The sequence below is a fragment of the Clarias gariepinus genome, chromosome 10 (genome assembly GCF_024256425.1).
Source record: "Clarias gariepinus isolate MV-2021 ecotype Netherlands chromosome 10, CGAR_prim_01v2, whole genome shotgun sequence".
Classification (NCBI taxonomy): Eukaryota; Metazoa; Chordata; class Actinopteri; order Siluriformes; family Clariidae; genus Clarias; species Clarias gariepinus.
Window position 1 is genome coordinate 2,650,339 of NC_071109.1, and position 22,844 is coordinate 2,673,182.

The window sequence follows — 22,844 nt, forward strand, 5'->3', positions numbered from 1 at the left end:
CCCTAGGCATGAGACAGCCGTCGAGACCATTATTACAAACTCTTGTATAATGTTTATTTTGTAACATTTATTTTTCAGGGGTTTGTCATAAAAATATGCTAATAAATATTTATATATATTAAAAATTAATATTTTATAATGATAAATTGGACGAAACTAATTTTATTATAAAATAAACAATATAAAAGTATACATAATATTTCTATTTTTTCATATACAACATATTTATTTTCATATTGCTTATTTTATTTTATTGTCTCATGTAATTTGTAAACCATTAACCTATGAATTTATGTTCTAATATAATATTTGATAGGGGGGCAATCCATGGCAGGGGGGCATTTCAGCGCATAACACGTGTTATTAAAAAAATTGAGCCGCTCTTTTTCCATTTCGTCAACCAATCGTAGGGCTTGTGATCAGTGTTTCTACTGTCGATGCATATCGCCTTTTAAACCAACGCACGAGCGCGCAATAATCCTAGACAACTCAGTCCAGCTATACTAATCATCAACAACAGGTGTGCTCGAAGAACCGACTTAGCCGGATCGTAATTAGCACGATGATCTCATCTTAGATGTGTCAATTCATCTCGGATGTGTCAAGCGACGTACGAAGAACGGACCTCAGGGTCTATAAGTTTCATATTCTCAAACATAAATAAACAACATCCACCTTGTCTTCATGTCCACTGAGGACCTGCGGAGAGGGAAACACACCAAGCACACAGACCTCATAACCCCAATAAATATTATTAAAATGTAATAAAGATCAGAACAAATCTTCAGTTGTTTGAGTTTCACACAAATATTACCTTCGTTAATTAACACCTGGTGAAAGAAAGTTAATTATGTAATTATAATAAGTACATTCTTTCTGCTGCTCCCATCAAGGAGGCGCTACAGCAGACCATCCGATCCACACATGGGTATGGGGTGTGACAACTCACCCACAGTGGGGCTCGAACCCAGATCCTAAGATCCCCAAACCTGGAGTCGTAACCTCCCGAGTCATCACTGCTAAGTAAATAATAAGTACAAACATGTTGTAAAATATATTTATTAAATGGCTTATATTTGGCTTATATAAATGGCCTGCCATTTATATAAAGATGCATTTCGGAAGAGTAATTGATTTAATATTATTTGATTTAATTTGATTTGGTGACCTCGGTGTGATTATTGATTCCAGTCTTTCATTTGAAGCTCATGTAGATAATATCACCAGGATAGCATTCTTTCACCTCAGAAATATTGCCAGGATAAGAAATATATTGTCGCTAAACAATGCAGAAAAACTAGTTCATGCTTTTATCACCTCTAGGTTGGACTATTGTAACGCCTTACTGTCTGGTTGTTCAGCTAGGTGCATAAACAAGCTTCAGCTAGTCCAGAATACAACAGCGAGAGTCCTCACTAGAACCAGAAGATACGAGCACATCACCCCTATCTTATCTTCACTCCATTGGCTCCCTGTGAAATTTTGCATTGTTTTTAAAATACTACTCTTGACATATAAAGCATTAAATGGTCTCGCGCCGCAGTACCTGAGCGAACTGCTAGTGTCTTACGATCCGCCACGCCTACTTCGATCAAAGGATGCAGGCTGCTTGTCAGTACCGCGTATTATGAAAAATACAGCTGGGGGCAGAGCTTTTTCTTAAATTATGGAATAGTCTTCCAAATAGTGTTTGGGACTCAGACACAGTCTCAGTGTTTAAGTCCAGGCTCAAAACCTATTTATTTAGCCAAGCATTTTTAAAAATAGATTAGCCTTAGGTAAAGGAGCAGATCTGGGGGACTCATGGACGTAGAGTATTATGGTGAAATCCTGGCAATTCTGGCTGAAGATCTCGACACAATGGATGCCCCGTGTGTCTCTCTGGGATGCGTCTGGTGTCTGGGGATGGTTCTCTTTACCTAAAACATGGTTCTGGCCTTGACTGGTGTTGGCAACTGTTTCTCTGAAGACTTGACTGTTCGATAGTTCAGGACTGGAACTTCCTACAAGTCTACCTGAGTTTTCAATAACTACCTGGACTCCATATTAACATCAATTAACATCAACTGTTATGCTAAACTGGCTGCCACCTAACACACAGTATGAATGTAGATCAGTTTTCGCTTTCTGTTTCACCCAGATGAGGATGGGTTCCCTGTTGAGTCTGGTTCCTCTCAAGGCTTCTTCCTATTACCATCTCAGGGAGTTTTTCCTTGTCACTGTCGCCCTCGGCTTGTTCATCAGGGACGATCTGACCATTTTGATTCATACAGATTAAAATTCCATACAAACTTAAATAATTCTTTTAATTGTGTAAAGCTGCTTTGGGACAATGCCAACTGTTAAAAGCGCTATACAAATAAAATTGAGTTGAATTATTTGAAGGAATATTTAAATTACTAGATACATTTACAAATAAGTAAATATCCTGTGTAATTTAATAAATGAATAACTGAATTTAAAATCATCAACTGTGTTTTATTTCAATCTATTTCTTTTTTTCTCAATTGTAATTTATCTAATGTTATTTAATTTTATTTATTTTATGTAATCTATTTGCATTTTATTAATTTATTTTTTTCTAACTTTTTAAAAAATATATATTTTTCCATTAACCATATAATAATAATAATAATAATAATAATAATAATTATTATTATTATAATTATTATTATTTGTTATTATATTTGCAGTAAAACATACAATATATTTATTAAATATTAAATAATTTCTATTGCTTATATAAATGAATGTTTTTAGCTTCATTTTATTTCAATCCATTTTTATTGTAAATAATGTAATATTATTGCAGTTTCTTTGTTTTATTATTTTATTTTAATCATAATAATATAATTCTATAATAATAATAATTATAATTATTATTATATGCCTGACTCAGGCTGCCTGACTGCAGTGTTCCATATTGAATGTAAACGCCCTACAACATGGCGGCCGGCGCGCGCTAGTGCCCTTGTCGCGGTGCGGGTGTTGATTTGAGACACAGCCCGGACTCGGGTTCCTCCAGTACAGAGTCAGAAGATGGCGACGGCTGAACCGGTGAGAGAGAGAGAGAGAGAGACAGGCGTGTGTCTTCACTGCGTTAGTGTGTTAGTGCTGTTAGAGGGGTGAAGTGCGGGGACCACCGGCCTGTGCTGGGACTCGACCTTTAATCTCTCGGTGTCGGAGCGAGTCGGGAAAATGTTCAGCTCGGAGTTAAAGCTGCTAGCAGGGCTACAGTAAATACCTTTAGCTTTAGCATTAGCATTAGCCTGTGGGCGGATTACTGAACTCAGCTGACATTAGGAGATCTGGGATTAATTAGTGTAAATATATTTTTATTTAGTTTTAGACTGTAGTGAAATAAACCTGACTGAGTTTAAAGTTAACTTTATCACCGAGCTGTGTGTTTATTTTAATCTCTTACAGGGTTAGCTAACTGCTCAGGCTAATGTGGGGGGTTACAGGTAAAGTTAGAGTGTTTTAGTCTAAATCTTTATTTATAGTTTATCTTTTATCTTTCAATCAAGAGTTTAACCCGTGGTTTGGGTTAGGATTAAAGTTAGCTACGTGTTTAACCAAGACTGATCACAACAAGAGCCCAGAGTTGTCTGTTCTGATTGGTCGGAGCCCACAGTTGTCTGTTCTGATTGGTCGGAGCCCAGAGTTGTCTGTTCTGATTGGTCGGAGCCCAGAGTTGTCTGTTCTGATTGGTCGGAGCCCAGAGTTGTCTGTTCTGATTGGTCGGAGCCCAGAGTTGTCTGTTCTGATTGTTTAGAGCTGACATCATTCTATACTTATTAATAGTGTAATAATGGTTTAATTCATAAACATGTTAATTATTTTCCTACTGCAGCTCCACACCTTTTTTTTTTTTTATTTTTAGAATAGTTTTTTTTAATGCGCTGTTTGTTTGTTTTTGTTGTTTAGGAAGTGACCCCGAATACAGAGAATTCAGAAGAAGAGCAGAGTGATGTGAGCGGCCAAGAAGTTGTGAGTCCTGAAGATTACATCAAACATCCGCTACAAAACAGGTAGAAAGCCAACCTCAGGGCTTATCAGTACACACACACACACACACACACACACACCTTGATTATGTCGGGTCATTTGTTATTTTCGCGTCATCTCCTTCTTGTTGTTGTTCTTCTCCTCTTTTCACCCTTTATTTCTTCCTCTTCTTCTTTGTTTTTATTTTACTCTCCTCCTTGATCCACTTTTTCTTCTTTCTCTCTCTTCTTAATCTTTCCTTTTCCTTCTTCTCTTTTTCATGGTTCTCCTCTTCTCCTTCTTCCTCCTTTTTGTCGTCTACTTCTTCTCACCCTCACGTCTCCCCATTCTCATCTTTCCGTCTCCTCTTGTCCTATTTTTCCTGTTTTTTTCCTCTTCTTGTTTTTTTCTTCATCTTCTTGTCCACCTTTTCTTCCTCCATTCTTCTCCTCCTTCTTTAATCATCTTTATTTTCTACTTCAAAAACTTCTCATCAGTCTCATCCTTCACGTTCATTTAGTGTCCTCCTGCAAACAAATATTTCTTTTCTTCTACTTCCTACAGTTATCCATCTTTTCCTCTTCCATCTTTATTGTCTTGCTTTTCCTTTTCCTTGTTTTTCTCCCGCCCCTTTCATCCTTCCCCTCATCCTCATACTTCTCTCCACCTTCTCCATCTTGAGCTTCTTCTAGTTTCTCTCCATCTTATTTTTTTCATCATATGCGAGGCCTCGGCATGACCACATCTTGTGCGTTTCTGTAAAGGAATGTGCCTCAGGACCGATCCGAGGAAGTGTTTGAGCCAGTCGTTGATTTTGTCACTCCGGTTCCTCTTTCAGTTCCTCATGTCGCTCTTGGTGTCTTACGTTATCTTAATAATAATAAAGTTTAAGGAAGGGAGAGAGATTCTGCTAGTTTAAGCGATCTGTTCCTAACACAGATAGTCCTTGACTTATGAACATTAGAGTTACGAACTTCCACAGATATGAACTGAACGCGGTTCTATTAACAAATCACGGACGCACTGTAGCTCACGAGTTGTAAAGAAAATAGACCCTTCAGTGCACCAGATATCAATATTTACAATAATTTAGAATGTCCTCAGTGAGTGAATGAATGTATGAAATGTCAAAAATCTGGTATATTATGTGTGTGTGCAGAAATGAGAAATAAGTCGGCCTCACCAGTTTCAATGAATCAGTCCGGGAGCACGATGATGGAAATGCCTGTCCTGTAAAGCTGTCCCTATAGTGAATAATACTAATTTCAGAAAATCCTCAACAAAACACAGTTCACAGTCCAATATAGTGGAAAACTCTGCTCTGAGACAAAATGATGTCCATGAATCCCCTCGCGATTTAGCGGCGCTGAGACAACACTGTTGCATTTCACTGTGAGATTCTTTTCCTCGGGCGTGGTTACAGTTTTTGGCCACTTGATGGCTGGGTCGGTGAAGGGGACAGAGATTTAGTCGGATGGATCGGTGTGCCTTACATTGTATATTCGTGTGTCAAAGGCGTATAAGACTCACTTTGTCGGATTTAAAAACAAATCCGGCTTACAAACATGATTCTGGAACAGAATTTGTTCATAAGTCAGAGGCGACCTGGAGTCAGGATGGTTTGTAAACTAGATATACTAGTGTGTGTGTGTGTGTGTGTGTGTGTGAGAGAGAGAGACACAGAGAGATTTAAAAGGAGAATGTAGCAGTGCTGCTGAAAGTCATTTGATGTGTGAAGGTAAATGGGTGCGTGACGATGCGTGTTGTGCCTTTTCTCCCCCTCAGATGGGCTCTGTGGTTCTTCAAGAACGATAAAAGTAAAACCTGGCAAGCCAACCTGCGACTTATCTCCAAGTTCGACACGGTGGAAGACTTCTGGGCGTAAGTCACTACACCGCACATTCTGCATCAGCGTCCTGAAGCTGAGAGTCGTTCCTGGTCAGGTATCAGAGTGCAGGTGACCCCTGACCCCTGACCCCTGACCTGAGCAAAAAAAAACCTCAGACAGAGCTGTGCGAGGAAATCGATTATACAGTTTAATCACTGTTACAGTATGTTGGTCGATTCGATTCATCAAGTCAAGTGAGTCAGTAGAATTCTGTTTTTGATTCACTGAATCGATTCACTGTTTTGAAATTTAACCTCGGCTTCTCCAATAAAAAAAAAAAGAAAAAGTCAAATATTATTACTACTAGAACTCACAATTACAGTATACACATTATTTTTAAAATAAAAAGTAATTTGTTGAACACTTTTTTTTAGCTCAATTGATAAAAAAAGTCAGATTATTTATACATTTATTTGCTTCTGTACCTATTTATTTAGTTTCATGCACTTTTGTTTAAACGGTGGTAAGTACCACCCTCTTTTAAACAACTGTAATTAAATATTTTACTCTGAGACTTCATTTAAACATTAATCATCCTGAAAGTTATTTTTATATAAAACAATGGCCTGAAGTTTCTTACTTTATCTCTTCTATAATTTCTAAAAAGTTCTGCATTAAAAGTAAAATAATTTTTATGCTGATCCAAAAAAAAACAAAAAACAGTCGCTCAATCCGAACCGCGAGGTTTGTGATTTGTGAGGTTTAGTTGATGCGTTAGACTAAATTTTCAAGAAAGCGCTTTTTAAAATTGGAATATTCCTCCTCAGGAACCCGGGGACAGTCTCCTCCTCGTTCCAGAGATCATGATGACATCATCGTCATCATCATCATCATCATCACTAACTGTATTATTCAAGTTCAGACGAACGCAGCGTTAAATGTTTCTCCCACTAGTGGGCGCTCTATTAATTACACACTGAGAGAGCTCGAGCGTCCGCTATGTTCCTAAAATCGCCTCATATTTATATGTGAACAGTTTATTAATTAAGAATTGTGTTGAAAATGTGTACTGTCTCATGTCTCATGTCACCTCCTCAGGCTTTACAATCACATCCAGCTTTCGAGTAACCTGATGTCGGGATGTGATTACTCACTGTTTAAGGTAAGCACCGTTACGTTATAATAATTACTATAAGCTTTACTTTTTTTCATTCTGTTATTGAACACGATAATGCACCTTGTCTTTTCCTTAATGTTGTGTGTGTTTCGCGGCACAGGACGGAATCGAGCCCATGTGGGAGGACGAGAGGAATAAACGTGGCGGACGCTGGCTCATCACTCTGACCAAACAGCAGCGCAGAGCCGATTTAGACCGCTTCTGGCTCGAGACGGTATGTGTGTGTGTGTGTGTGTGTGTGTTCTCTCACTCTTAGGCTCTTGCATGACTTTTCTTTTACACACACAGTCAGACAACAGTGAGAAGAGAGCGAGAGGTTTATGAATGCGGTGTGTGTTTCAGCTCCTGTGTCTGGTGGGCGAGGCGTTCGACGATCACAGCGATGACGTGTGCGGCGCCGTCGTCAACATCCGAACCAAAGGAGACAAAATCGCCATATGGACGACAGACTACGAGAACAAAGACGCCATCATGCACATAGGGTAAGGGACAGGACGCGATGGCCCCGCCCACCTGAGTGTCAATCATAGCCCTCCAGAGAGTTACAGTTATGAAAACAAGATGAGTAATGTGTGTGTGTGTTCCTAGGCGTGTGTATAAGGAAAGGTTAGGCGTTCCAGCTAAAGTCATCATTGGGTACCAGTCTCACGCAGACACGGCCACGAAGAGCGGCTCCACAACCAAGAACAAGTTTGTCGTCTAAGTGCGTATCTCTCTCTCTCTCCCTCCCTCTCTTGCTTGGTTGCCCTCACTCTCTCCCTCCTTCTTCTACCCCGCTCCCTCTGTCTCTCTCTCTTGCTTGCTCTCATTTTTTCTTACTTTCTCTCGCTTCTCTCCGTCGATCACTCTGTCTTGCTTGCTCTCTCTTTCTCTCACTATCTCGCTTTTACTCTCTTGCCTTCTCAGTCTCTCTATCTTTTGCTGTCACTCTTTCTCACTTTCTATCTTACTTAGTATCTATCTCTTGTTTGCTTCCTCTCGCTCCTTCTTTTGCAACCCCCCCGGATTCTGATTGGTCAAAAAAATGTTGATTCAGTTTTTTTTACCAGCAGCTCAGTTTTATAATAATCTCCTGTTATCGGTTTACAGCTGCTGCATCGTAAGAGAGATTTTATGTTTAATATAACTATTTATAATTCTTTTATAATAAATATTATAAAAAGTAAATACATTTACATTTCACATTGAAGCTTTTCGCAGATGCTCTTATCCAGAGCGACTTACATACAGTCACGTTATTAGTGAAAAGTAAAGCTGTGCGATTAAAAAAAACGTTACGTAGTAACGAAAAAAGAGACAATAAAACATCAGAGCTGCTGAACCAAAACGAAAATCGCAATGTAAAGAAATAAAATCGAGTGCGCTCAAATTTAAATCTGTTTATTAGTTTACTATGCTTACACGCAGAGTCTGATTATGTCTTACACACTATGTAGGGAGGATATGTAGTGAAGATGGAGCTAAAATATCAGTGAGAAGAATTTATAAGGTTTCCTGCTGGGAAACGAAAAATCTGGAATCCAGTGGTTATATTCATTTATTTATTTATTTGTAGGTCATGTGGTAGTTGCTTTATCACTTTTCATGCATGTAGAAACAGTTTAGTTAAGTTTATTTTAATTTTATTATTATTTCCTGCATTTTGTTCACTCCAGTAATGTTACATTTTTTTGTCTTTTTTTCTTTTTACAGAAACTGCAGTGGTCCTGTTAAAATAAATAAAGAAACAAAATGAAAAATCACCCTAAAATTTAATCTAACAGCAAAGTTGGCGAATCAAAACCAGATGTGTACAAATTCTCAGTCGTTCATTCATTATATAAAAACCTGATGTCTTATACAGCTGTACAGTTTATAAATGCTAAACCATTTGATTGTTTTTTTCTCTCTCTCTTTATACCCACTCATTTTTTAAGGCATTATTGTGTATTATTACTTTTGAAATGAGTCTCATTGTGTTATTGTTTTTTAAAAGAAAAACTTTTGTTAATTTTTTTAGTTACATTTAGAAGTTTTGGCGAATACTACACTTTCAAGCTAATTTATTTCTGATTTGTTTGTTTTTTTTCTTTTCATTTGCATTTTTAGTTTATTTTAGACTGATATTAATTTGGGTGTTATTTGTTATAACGCATTGCAGTTTTGTTTACTTTTTTTTTGCCGTGTTATACATCTGTGTGTGAATTTTTGTTGTGTTTCACTGATAAGATTGTTATAAAAAAAAGTGATTTACAGAAACAAACAAAAAATAAATAAAGGTTAAAATTAATTGTATGAGCATTGTATAAGAGATGTGTGTAAATAAATTTGTACAGTGCATTGTCTTAACCCAGGCTCTGTTGTCATAAGTGTGTGTGTATTTTTTTGTGTATGTTTAAGTATTTACACTTTATACGCTGCTCGGCCAACCACCAGGATTTAATTAAGTGAAGAGTTAAGAGACTTCCATTAGAAAATCACTGGAATGATTAATACGAACCGTTCTGTGACAAGTTATTTAATCCTAACTGATGCAGTGGAGAAATTATCATTTGTCAGACGACACATCCTGTGGGCGTGGCTGAGACGTTACTCTGTTACAGAAGGGTCAGTTATTGTTCTGCGTCAAGCAAAGAAAATGAATAAGGAGATTGAAATAGCTGAAATTACTAAAATTAGGTTAAAAACTATAAAACACATTAATACCTGAATCATCTTTGAGGAATAAATGTGCTCGGGGGGAAAATAGTGATGGGAGATCACTTAAATAAATAAATAAACCTGACCTCGAGCTCTTTGTACTGTACTGCAGTGACGCGTGTGAATTTATTCCAGTGATTTATTCTACTCTGGCTTTTGGATTGGATCAGGCGCTCATGATCCTCTCACCATACAGTATACAGTATAATGGATAATCAATGTTACTGTGCTGCTGTTACGGCTGATCAGTTTATTTGATTAATGATTGAAATTTCTGATAAATATAAAAATAAATTTAACTTATACAAGATGTATTTATTTGGTATGTTTTTAAATGGTTATTTAAATATTTAGCTTTTATTTTAACAAAAAAATTAAAGACATTTCTAAATAAAAATCATCATATTCACATTTATTGAAATCTTTATTAATTAATTAAGTACCAGACAAACACATGAACATCGCTCGTCATTATTTATTCCAGACAATCCGTCAGAATTCTCCATCCTGGACATTCAACATTTTTGCAATTTTAGAAAAATTCCTATTGAACTTTCTTCCAAAGCTTTGGCTAGAAAAGATCATCAGCTTCACCTGTGAACGAATGTAATGATTATTTGGTGGTTGAGTCAGATGAGTAATATTTTACAGTCGTGGTCCTTGTAGATTGTGTTTAATGAAGCTCAGAGTTTGAAAGAGCTTCTGAAAATCAGTGCAGGAGTAAAGCAAGCGAAGATAAATAAAAAACCAACGTTCAAATTTCAAAAAGGCTTCATTTTATTAATTCATTTGCAAAGACCTTTTTTGGAGTGTTTATTTAAAAATTAATAAAAATTCATTTGAGTTGGAATTTATTTTTTTGCATCCTACACTTTCATCCTGTATTTGTGTAAAATTCTGAGAGATTTTATTTACAATTAATCACATTATACAAATTGAATTTTAATAAGCTTTTGATTATTTCATTTACAACCCAATTAAATAAACTTGTTCTACTTTGTGAAACTTGTATTTTCCCTCTGTATTAATGACCTGCAAGACTAAAATACAATTGATTGAGACTTTAACCCTTTGATCCCTTTGTTTTGTCGCCATTTTGTATCTTTTGCCTTTTATGGAGTTTTGTGGGCGTGGCACAGCAAATTAAATGCTGGAAAAAACAAACAAACATATGAACATCTGTAGGAGGGAAATTTGAGAACTATTTGCAAATCTTGGAGAAATTAAAGTTCAGTTTGGGAAAGAGGGCATTTATACTGTGACCAACAGTTAACAAGTGCGAAGGAATGACGATGCTGGTAGAATTTATAAAGAAACAGAAAATGTCTTAAAGAAACACAATCTACTGTACGTAGTTACATTCGAGGTAAATTTGGACATTTCATTGATGTATATTTAAAGCAATAATAAGTAAACAGGAAATGATCAGTTTATTAGTTGCTACATTTAAGAACAATGATGTTCTCCTCCGATTGATTGATTGTCTTTTGCGTCACTCTCAGAGAACGTCTCTGCATTTATCGGATTTAATTGTCCGTTGTCGAGCGCCGTGTCCTCTCTGACGGGCTCCAGAGGCCGATCTGTAAAATTCTCCACCAAAACTGAGTTGTTTCTGCTCCGTGCATGAAAGTGTCCATGCTCCGAGAATGTAAACTGACTCTTGCTGTGAAAGCCGGGACTGAGACACGGGCTGGAGAAGGACAGCATCCTCTGGCTGCCGTACTCAAAGCTGCTGTAGTTCTCCATGGAGTCTCTGGAGTCCTTCCTGGTCTGGCAGGAGGAGGCGCTGTGAGGGGGAAACGTCCTCCACAGTGACCGACGCCTCCGGCACCGCAGGATCCGAGCGAACGCCCGGCGGAACTCCCGGCTGTAACACGGGTAGATGACGGGGTTCACGCAGCTGTTGAAGTAACCGAGCCAGAAGACGAACTTGAAGACGCTTTCTGGGGGACGCAGATGAGTGTTGAAGGAAACTGGAAGAAAAGAACACAATGTGGAATCACTGAAAAGAAGAGGGTTCCTTAAAGGTTCTTCGGGTGGTTACAGGTAATTAAAGTGTTCAGCCGTAGAGTTGTATCTCTAATGGAGTGCTCAGATGGACAGGGAAACACCTCAAGGGAACAACAAGCAATCAGGACTCTGTGTAGTCCTTTAAAAAGATGTTTAGAATATTCTAACTTCAAATCAAAGGTCTACAACGTACAATCAACGACCATTCCACACTTTTCTGCTCTCGGATCACAATTACAGTCTGGTGACAAAAGCCAGGAATCATAAGGGAAAAATTAAAGAAGCTAAAAAGAACTCTAATGTGATTGGTCTACGATATTTTATTTACTGACATCACAAACCGCCCTCATACCAAACTATTAATCCAGAAGTCCTGGGAAATATTTTTCAATCTGTATTTTTTAACACAACCCAAGACATTTAAAGCCAAATTTAATCTTGGTCAGTCCTTGTTTGCTCTTTAACAAACCTCACTTTAAGTACTGTACAGTATACTGTACATTGTGCCATGTCTTTATTCATGCAATTCATATCACGTCCAGGAGATGGCGACATTGTTTAAATCAAGCAGGACTTTTAATAAAATGCAAAATAACAGAACAGTTCTGAGAGGGAAAACTCTTCTCATTTTTCTATATAATCCTCTGCTACACCAATGCATTATCCCAGCGATTTCATGTCTGAAATCCCGGCCTCCCAGGAACTCCTTTAATTCCCCAAACATGTGGAAATGTCTTGAAGCGAGGTCAGGACTGTACGGGGGTGTGACGATAGTTCCTTGACGAGTTCCTGTAATGGTGAATGATTGTGTGTACAGTTCACACAGACAGATGTGTCTCTTTCACAACAAGTTATCATGCGTTTTACTCTCTGAACACGGGAACGACTGCAGTGAGCTCCAAGCCACCTCCAAGCCGTCATTCACGGACAGACGTTCAAATGTTTTCACTGTACTGTGCTCGAATTATTCAGGAAATGTTAATCGCTTTTACACCTTCATTCAGCTGGTTGGACTTGAGAGTCGTCCCTTGTAGAGATTTTATATAAACCAGGACAGGGTTCAGTCACAATCTTTATATTTAAATAAAATTGTTTTCTTTCCTGATTGTTCCTGATTCTGATACAGGGTGAAAATATTAATCATAACATTTAAACCCAAAAAGCTAAAAATAAGTGAAGCAATCCATGATGTTAACACTCGTTTTGTTCCAGACACACACACTTTTAAAAAGGCCATAACATTAAACCACAACTGCATTAAATGCATTTACAGATGCTCTGAATGGAACCGAGAGTCTAATAAAATGAAAATGTTCTTATGAAATTTTTAAAATACTTCATAAAGGATAATATTTGATAACTTAAAATAGTTTGGGGTCAATTTTAACATTTTAATTTACACATTACTGACTGTATACTGTTATATTATTACATGTTTAAGGGCATTGTGTGTGTGTGTGTGTGTGTGTGTGAGTCATTGAGAGAGCGAGAAAGAGAGAGAGAGAGAGAGAGAGAGAGAGAGAGAGAGAGATTTACGGTCTGTGTGTCAGGAAACTCCTCCTTTCTTTGATAATTACCCAGATTTCCTTTCCATGTTAATCCAAAGATCAGACCTTCATTTCATAATCAACGTCGTTACAAAATAAAGAAAAGGTTACTCGTGTTTCTTTACAGGATATACCGAAGCGTAGGGAAAACACCACATGCAAGGGGGTACAAACTTTTGCACCTAAACATATAAGGTACAATTGAGTTGGCTGGAAATCTAACTCATGTATTAGATGGGTGGGGCTTAGGATAAAAAAAGAAGTTTCCCTTGTCTCTGATTACACACACACACACACACACACACACACACCAACCTGTAGCCTATGTTTCTGCTACAACAACTTCTCTAACTGCTGAAAGTGTCGGAAAACAGCTTAACCTCTGACCGATACAAAGCTCTGACACTGGAGACTCCTTCCATTAATGTCCCCATCATGGACTAGAACCCTCTCTGTCCTGCTGTTTTAGGAAAAAATTATCCCCAGCAGCATGGTGCGATGAGGCAGGGTTACTGTGACCATCCTGAAGTTGATTATTTTCCCATCACGGCACATCCTCGAGTGTTTTATCCTCCTTTTATTCCTCAGCAGTTTGCCAATGATTAAAAGAATATAAATCATGATTTTTTTTTCAAAATAAATAAGTTACATGTAGTTTCTGTTCTCACTACTGCTATAAATGATCCTTTCATCTCTATCATAGTTACTACGGCAAAACCAAAACACAGCTTGTGTACATTTTTCTGTCTTGAAAGCGCTTAAACTGTAGTCTTCTTCCATAAATATCTTCTCAGGAAAAAACCTTATCATGAATAATACGTTTCTCGGTTAAATAATAACATTCATACTGTAAATAATTAGACCTAATTCTTGTTACTATGAGGACAGTAATGTATTAGAACGTTAGCCCAGTCAATGATTGAGATGAACTTAAACAGGGCGTTCATGATGCTCGAAAACCCTCCAATGTGGGTGACACAATTCTGCAAAGAAGAGCGGACCAGAATTCCTCCACAGTGACGTGAAACACTCACTGGCAGGTATCACAAAGTTTTTAATTGATTGCAGTTGTTAACCCCAAGGATAAGGACAAGCAGTTATTAGGTTTAGGGGTAATTACTTTTCCAAAGAGGGACAGGCGGGTTTGGACAGCTTTCTTCTTATTTTCTTTTTCTTTCCCTTTTTTTTGCTGGCTAAGTCGCGCGCACGCCTGGGAGCCGCTCAAAATGTGTTTGCGTCAGTAGAAAGCTAAGCGAAGCGAGTTTACATATTACATTTACATACATTTTTTGTGGTTGTTTTTGCATTTTGTGTAAGATTTAGTGAAGACATGGCACCACGGGTCACAGGGATGTTATCAAATACGGTAGCAAGGAGAAATTCAAGAGAGTGTCTAAATCTAAACAATGTCAATTGTTAAAAGCGCTACACAAATAAAATTTAATTAAATGGAAAATTGAGCTGCTTTTACTTTGGTTTTTAAAACAGCCGGTGCCAGGAGAAATCATAACTTAAGGTTAAGTGAGGTTTAATGTCTATTTATTTCATATTTTACTTCATTTACATGTCTTTACTAAAAGTTTTGATTGTTTTTAGATTTAAAAATATGATTATAGTTTTGAAAATGTATAATATTGGTAACATTTTTGGAAGGCTGATACAGGATTATCTGCATTTACATTATTTCCTCTGGGACAATGAGTTTAACAACACGAAATTTCACCTCTGGAACAAATTAAATATGTATGCTGAAGAAAAAAATCATGAATCCATTTTCTTTCCAGCCGCAGCAGGAGGTTGTCATTTGGTTGTCAGAACGTTAATTAGTTTTAGTAGTTACGAGTTTACTTTTCTGTTGTTGTTCGGTAAAATGCTTTTAGAACGAACAAAATGTAGAAAATACAACCTTAATACAAAACAATATCTAGTGATATTTTTTTAATTAAGTCATCCAACCTGCTGATAACAAGGTTTCCTTTTTAAGTTAATGATGGTGTTCTGTTGTCTTGTGGTTTTATTTGCGACATTGTTTTGGGGTCGATTGTTTAATGCCACCCGAGCCTCATTAATCAAATTTATTCCGTCATCATGACAACTTCATACAACATCGTGGTTCCTGCTGGGGCTCCAGTCCTACAGCTGTTACCATTAAAAATAATAATAATAATAATAATAATAATAATAAAATCAACTGAGGACTTCCAGCTGTGTAAAGTGTGTCGTGCTGTTCTTTTTGATCTCTCTGTCTTTTATTCTTTCATTGGATCTCCGTAATAAGTAGTTGGATGGATGTCGGATGTGTAGCACCGTTCCTAAGAGAGAGAGGCTTTTAACATGCACGAGCAGCAGCAGCAGCACAGACTCACGGCATTCGCAAGCTCGAGAGGAAAAGCGTGGGATTTGGCTCAGAGGTCAAATAAACTTCGGTGTGACTCAGGGCTAAGTCGCTAGACTGTCTTACATATTTCTGTTTCTCTTTTTTAAGCTGTGTTTTCTGAAGCAATAAGAAACACTGATAGAGCATCAGTCTTCTCACACTGCCGTAATTTAGAAAAAAAAAAAAAAATCAACATATTGTGAGCTGTAAAGTCTATAAACTTAAGCAGGATCAGATCAGAATTAATCAGAATGTACCTTACGCGGTACATGCGCAGGGCTGAGCTTACCCGTATCAGTTTGAAAGATTTTGACATTTAAAGTAAGTGAATTTTTTGTCTCAAGTGAGGATCAGTATTAAATCCAGTGCCAATAGACACCATGCTGAAATGTGTTTTGTAAACATGCTCCAAGACTCAGGCGCTGTTATATAATGGCTAACCCTTCAGTCGAACCTCAGCTTCCGTCCAAAACTGATTTCTGGGTCAAAGAACAAAGGGACGCGCTAGGTTAGTAGCTAAACGGCTGTTAGTCTGATGGAGGGACACAGTTCACTTTAGAGCTACTGAAGAAGTGAAGAAACACGTGTACAGTATCAGTGTACCAATCTCTTCACTAAACATTTTTAAGATCCTAACTTTAGCTTTTTTGGAAAGTCTTGCATCAAAATACATTTTTTAAATGCAAATTATTCATATTTCTTTATGGGTATTGATACTGAAATTGGTGTAAGCTTCTAGAAGCACACCACCTGTATTAGACACAAACCTTATATTATGTGACCATAAAACATAGAAAACTATAGTTTATTTACTTAAATGTCAAACAAATTTGTAGTCTGCCCAGTAATTATTGTAAACACTTACACTATTAAAATTTCAGGGCAACCTCAGTGCTTTACAATATTCTAAAGCAAAAAATCTGTAGTGTCCGTAACCATGATCCGTAACAAATTCATGTTGCAATATTTTAACAAATTTTCATTTCAGAATAATACACTTTTTCAGGTTTATGTTTTTCTTGTGAAATCTGAATCGGCCAAGTTTCATCTAAATGACAGTTAAGATCGTTGAAAGATTTGAATTCAAAAAAGTTACAGACTTTAAAACATAAAAGGTGATGAAAATGTATTTAGCAAATGTGTTTCTTTGTTACCGACACAAAAAAAACAGGAACTTTTTTACAATCCAATAAAACTAGAAATACATTTTATTGCCCGTTCCACTGATCCATGATTACTAAAATGGCGGGGTGTTTACTTGCTAAATGGCACTAACCCGCAGTGCTAGCACCTGCTAATAGCTACCAATACGCATTTCAAAAATTCCCGTTATAAGGAGATAAGAAGCACTGAGTATTATGTAAAAATTGCGTTATACTGTATGATCCTGTCTGAAAAGTCACTTTTCCACCTGGATGAGACACTTTATCACTGATACCATGTTTTGTCTGAGTAATAAATGTTATGACAGAAACATATTCTATTATCAGCTATTCTCGAAATTAATTTAAAGGGATTTTAAAATACAACATTTTTATTTTGCTAGCAGTTTTTTTTTTTAATATTGAAACAGATATCATGTGTTTTAATATTTTAAATTCCGTGATTTGATATTTAAGCTGTACCTCCTCCACTCCTGGTGCAGGCCTGGGGAATACATCATGATTTTCTTGCTTTTTTCCAGCTTGTATTTCAGAATGTAATAAGGCTTCACAATATGTTGTGTAAGAATAATGACCTACAGATGCCTCTGTGCCTGAATCGAATGAGCGATTAAACCCTGATTCAAATTGTTGATAGTCTTGTGTTGTGCAATACACACAACATTGTGTGCTGATTATTTTTTATCATTATTGTGTGTTTAGAGCCTGAAGTTGTTTGTGCTTGAAGCCGTTTTAGGACAAAGCATAAACTTCTGAGCTTTGTTCATGCTTTGGAGGGGAAGATGGATTAGCATGCTACGAGTAAAGAACGTACACACGGGGTCTGCAAGTTTCTACGTTCGTACTATCTCGAGTTTATGAAATATGACCCACTAACTCCACATGCTGTCCAAAAAGACAATAGGTTCGCACCACGCTGGCCGCTGACCAATAAGTAAAACAGGATGTTATGGTACAGAGTGTATATCTTTCGCTTGTTTGCTTCCTTTAAAGGTCAGTCTGAAAAAGTCAGCGATAAAACCTTTTTGTTCAGCATGTATGTGCATGTGAAAATCTAAGAGTTAATAAATTATAGTTCCTAGAGAGCAGACAGTTCTTTGGGGTGTGTTTATTTATGCAGGATTCTTTCTCGTTGAATCAAAACCTGGTTTGTTTGGACAGGTGTGAACCGAGACGGTCTGGATTGAGGATATTGGTTTTGTAAAGCTGCAACTAAAATTTTTTTATTAAGAAATGTTTTATTGGATTTTTCCAAATATATTTTAAATATTTTCTCGGGATAACAAACGCTCAGGACTTAATTATTTTTCTACCAGAGTTTAAACTGAATTGGTCAACAGTTCTTTATCTTCTTCTTCTTATTATTATTACTTTTCTACTACAGCAGCTATAATACGTTGTTGTTTTTGTAGCAACAACCTACGCCAGGTCTTGTAAGGAGAACTGTTTTTATGGAACTTGTATGGAAGGAGTCTCCAGTATCAGCACTTTGTCACAAAGCTTTGGTGGTTTCTTGATCACGCGTAACAATAAACGAAAAAAAAGCGGTGTATTATACTTTTTATAGAAAAATAATCAGCTTCAGGGCTGTAAGGGTGGTTGTAACTCTGCTTTAAGCAATTAATCACTGAATCACTAAGAGATTCTGTTACAATAACAACTACGATAATGATAGATTTAAGTCCACAGAGCTCATATGTAGCCATAAACCTGACTTTAATGTCACGGTTAGCAATTTAAGCCTGAATTATTTAACGTTTCCTTTTATCACGATGTTCCAGTTTCTCTAATTAAAAACATGAAGCGCTGCTACCCTTCTACGTGTGATCAGGTTTAAAAATGGAAACTTGTGAGCGGATTTGGTGGATGTTTATCAACTCCATGAATGTATCTTATCGTCCCAATCCCAATCTCGGGCAAGATAAAGCGCCATGCTACGACTCAGGAAATCCCAGGACCCGGTGCAGAGGTCTGCTCTTAACTCTGAGAAAACTTGTCTAATTAAGAGCCAATCCAGCTGCACTGTGGCCCCGGGGTCGTGACCTCGGCCTACAGAAGAATGGCTGTGATGTTAATGCATTTATAATAACCACGCGATCCTAAACATCTCAATTCTCACACGCTGCTTCCCCCCTCTGGAGCACAGCTGGATCAACGCAGCACACAGAGCCGAGGCCCTGCAGGGTGAAAAAAGGAAGCGGAGGGGAAAATAAAAGCCCTCTCTGGCCCTCTTTTAGTTTTCCTCCATGGGCTTCCTCACGACCAGAGCAGAGGGTCGACACCATGAATTCTCCATTACTCTCGCTGTGATCTGGAACCGGATATCCGGCGCAGATTGAGCACAGACCAAGTGAAAAAAAAAAAACAATTTCAAAAGAGAATCCCTGCTAACAGAGTAATGAAGTCCTCTAGTGCTCAGTGTGCGTCCAGACACTTCACAAAAGAGTCGAAACACATGCTGGTTATTCACAACATTTAACATTTAACATGAAACCTCTACACTGAAACCAGCTGCAAATGACTGAACATACGCAGAATCGTAGTTTATTAGAAACCCTCCTGGGTCGAGTCTCGGAAAACGTTTTGTAGAGTTAACGCCATTGTGATGCTCGCTCCATCAATAATCTTTCTGCATTTGGGAAAAAAACCCTCACTTCAAAAACGCTTTGGATTGTGCAAGTCCATCCTGTAACACATTAAACAAGTTTAAATTGAAATTTGCATAAACGTGTTTAGATGTTATGCTCACAATATTGTATTTTGACCCGATAGGAATAAAAGGTGAAACAGTTTCAGTGTGAGCTCGAGTTTCACTTTCCATCAATGTTCCATGTCGTATCTGTCAGAAATCCATCACACAACTAATGGGGATGATGTCGATGTAAACAATGGATTTGAAATCCCAGAATGCAGTTGATCTATACAAGGCTGTGTCAACGTCATGGTAAAGACTCAGCTCAGCTGGTTAGTGATCTACAACGTGAGGATCTATTTACAGGAACACTGGTGCTGATGTTGGTCTTCAGAAGCTTCAGGAGCTGATCTCTTTGAGTTCACAGAGTTCACAGATGAGGAGGTGAGAGAGCAGGACAGGCTTAAGCACTAAAGCGCCGCCGCATCGTCCTTCCATTGGAGGTTTGTGAAAATCACATGGATTTTTATCAGGGTCCTAACATCCTACAGCTTCCCACATTCTACTGAAACGGAAGTACGCTTCAGCCGTCTGGATTTAATCTCTTCTTCCCAAGAGTGCAATTAAACCAGGAACTTAATGCACACACTCTAAAAATGTGTCAGTTACTTTGTTTGTTTGTGTTTTTGTTTATTTGTTTGTTTTTGACTCACTGGGAAACTCTTAAAAGTTGAACTCTACTACTGCATGTTTCTTTATCATACTCTGGTTCCCAACTCTGGGTCTGAACAACTGCTTATCTTACATTAAACTAAATGTCCTGCATTTCCCTGCAAACACCCATCTGATTCCATTAAACTCCCACCAAACAAGACCATTTCCTGGGTGTGTTAGAGGAAATGTGAGAGACAAGGTGTTGTCCAGGACCGGGGTTCAGTCCCTGTGTCTTATCATAAAGAGGATCTCCATAGGGAGATAAAACTCCTTAGCAATAAACACACACACACACACACACACACACAATATATATATATATATATATATATATATATATATATATATATATATATATATATATATATATTAATGAAATAAGATACAGCTTCATCCTACGGATTTGTCTATATACTGTATTTAGAGTTAAATTTTGCAGTTTCTAAAAAATTACGGTAAAACCCATAGCAGTGTTTTCCTGTCAAACATGCAGAGTTCCTTATGAACGTGTTTTAGGAAACTAAATACATGTAAAACGACGTGAACAACTCGGATACATTATAATGCTATCCAACCATCTAGCACATGACGATCTCTAGTCCTCCAGGCAACATTCACACACTCATTCACACACTACGGGCAAAGTTAGCCTAATTTGCATACCGGAGTACCTGGGGGAAACCTACAAAGCACAGGGAAGGTATGCAAACTCCGTGCACACAGACCTGAATTGGGAATCAAATCCAGACCCTGCAGGTGCGAGGCCACAGTGTTAACCACTAAGCCACCATGTTGCTTATTAGAATACTATAACTGATACTACTCTCTCACTCACACACTCATCATCATCCTTGTATTCAGGGTCACGGGGGCCTGGAGTCTATCCCAGGAGGCTTAGGGCATGAGGCGGGGTCAGGCTGATTCACACCCTACAGCCAATTAGCCTAATATGCATGTCTTTGGACTGTGAGAGGAAACCGGAGTACCTGGACAACAAAACCTCACCAAGCACGAGTATTAAGGTGCAAGACCATTAATCCACCAGACCATTAAGCCATCGTGCTGTCTATTAGCATACTATGACTATGACTAATACCTGCTAAAGTCTTAGTGTAATCAATTAGAACCAAAACCTGACTCTGTTCTATCAGAGCACGAACCAAGCATGTTGAGATGTTGTTATTACAGTGGGAGGAAACCGGAGTATGTAGTGGAGTACACACACACACAGAACAGAACCAGTAGGCCACGTGCTGCCAATTATAACGCTATAACTCTTTATAATACCTGCTAAAAAAATGATGCAGTCAGTTATAACCAAACCTGAACTCTGTCTCTCCTACAGTAATACCCAGAACAAGAGCCAAGCATTATGCAGTGAGCGCACATTATTATTATTATTATTATGATGATGATGATGATGCCACATACCGATGGGTAAGGTGATGAAGAAGGGCAGCCAGCAGGCGGTGAAGGCTCCGACCAGCACTCCCACCGTTTTGGCCGCTTTTTTCTCCCGCGAGAACTTGAGCGCGGTGATCGAGTGCGCGCTGCGCGGGTGATGCCCGGGCTCCTCGCGCGTTCGCGAGCCCTGGTGGATCCTCAGCGTGACCTCCGTGGAGTTGATCCTCTCCTTCCGGACGCCCAGCTGCAAACTCAGGCTGGTGCGCTTGGCCACGATGTAGACGCGGCAGTACATGGCGAGGATGACGGCGAGCGGGATGTAGAAGGACGCGAGCGAGGAGAAGAGCGCGTAGTACGGCTCCTCGGTGATGTCGCAGGCGGCGGCGTCCGGCGAGCGCGCCTGCTTCCACCCGAGCAGCGGGCCGACGGAGATGAGCACGGAGGCGAGCCAGACCGAGAGCGCGGCGAGCGCGGCGCGGCGGCGCGTCACGATCCGGGAGTAGGCGAGCGGCCGGCTGACGCCGACGTACCGGTCCACCGAGATGACGCACAGGCTGAGGATGGACGCCGTGCAGCACAGCACGTCCAGCGCGGCCCACACGTCGCAGAAGACGCTGCCGAACGCCCAGCGCTGCAGGACCTCGTGCGCCGCCGACACCGGCAGCACGGCGGCGCTCAGCAGCAGGTCCGCCGCCGCCAGGTTCGCGATCAGCCAGTGCGTCGGCGCGCGCAGCCGCCGGTCCCGCAGCACCGAGGCCACCACCAGCGCGTTGCCGAGCGCCGCGAAGACGATCAGCGCTCCCAGGACCAAGCCCAGCGGCAGCGCGCGGGACAGCTGCACGGGCGGGTGGCGCGCGCCGCTCGCGGGACACCCGGCACTGCCGTTCAGCAGCGCGCACGAGTCATTTTCGGGAGTCATGGCTGCGAGACATCGTCATCTCTCCTTCACGGTGGGAAAGATTACAACTGTAGCAGAGAGAGAGAGAGAGAGAGAGAGAGAGACTCTGAGGGTGTGAGCTTCACTGCGCCCGGGGATCCCTGATGCGCTCCGGGTCACTCCCTCCTCCCACTTTTCCGCACGTGTGTGTGTGTGTGTGTGTCGGGGGTATTTCCATGATCATCTGAGCAGTGTGTTAGAGGCGTGCGCTGATGTGCGAACTGAAGATGAAACGTTTGTGAACATTTTGCACCCCCCCCCCTTATTCTAACTTTCTTTTAAACCCTTTCTTTTCTTCACACTGTGTTTAATGTTTATCTTTAGTTGAAAAGTAAAATAAAAATCTTTAAACCTTTCTTTAAAGTATAACAATCCCCCTATACTATAAA

The 22,844-nt window shown here is 39.2% G+C and overlaps 2 protein-coding genes across 2 annotated transcripts; one reads left to right on the forward strand and one right to left on the reverse strand.

Moving 5' to 3' along the window:
- Positions 1-2,970: 2,970 nt before the first annotated feature.
- eif4ea (eukaryotic translation initiation factor 4ea) lies at positions 2,971-9,316 on the forward strand. The gene is made up of 8 exons (XM_053505226.1): positions 2,971-3,057; positions 3,928-4,031; positions 5,773-5,868; positions 6,914-6,977; positions 7,093-7,206; positions 7,335-7,474; positions 7,581-7,695; positions 8,685-9,316. Exons 1-7 carry the CDS (start codon positions 3,040-3,042, stop codon positions 7,693-7,695), a joined length of 651 nt encoding a protein of 216 aa, XP_053361201.1. The 5' UTR covers positions 2,971-3,039; the 3' UTR covers positions 8,685-9,316.
- A 760-nt stretch (positions 9,317-10,076) lies between these two features.
- adra1bb (adrenoceptor alpha 1Bb) lies at positions 10,077-22,529 on the reverse strand. Its single transcript, XM_053505223.1, has 2 exons — positions 21,546-22,529; positions 10,077-11,644 (listed from the first exon to the last, which is right to left on the reverse strand). The coding sequence occupies exons 1-2, from the start codon at positions 22,435-22,437 to the stop codon at positions 11,118-11,120; spliced, it is 1,419 nt and encodes a 472-aa protein (XP_053361198.1). The 5' UTR covers positions 22,438-22,529; the 3' UTR covers positions 10,077-11,117.
- Positions 22,530-22,844: the final 315 nt, after the last annotated feature.

Excerpts from the sequence above, each read along its gene's own strand:
- eif4ea (XM_053505226.1), top strand. Across the intron at positions 5,869-6,913 it reads ACGGTGGAAGACTTCTGGGC|GCTTTACAATCACATCCAGC; the intron begins GTAAGTCACTAC and ends TCACCTCCTCAG. Across the intron at positions 6,978-7,092 it reads GTGATTACTCACTGTTTAAG|GACGGAATCGAGCCCATGTG; the intron begins GTAAGCACCGTT and ends TTCGCGGCACAG.
- adra1bb (XM_053505223.1), bottom strand. The coding sequence starts at position 22,437 with ATGACTCCCGAAAATGACTCGTGCGCGCTGCTGAACGGCAGTGCCGGG. Across the intron at positions 11,645-21,545 it reads CTTCATCACCTTACCCATCG|TTTCCTTCAACACTCATCTG; the intron begins GTATGTGGCATC and ends CTTTTCTTCCAG.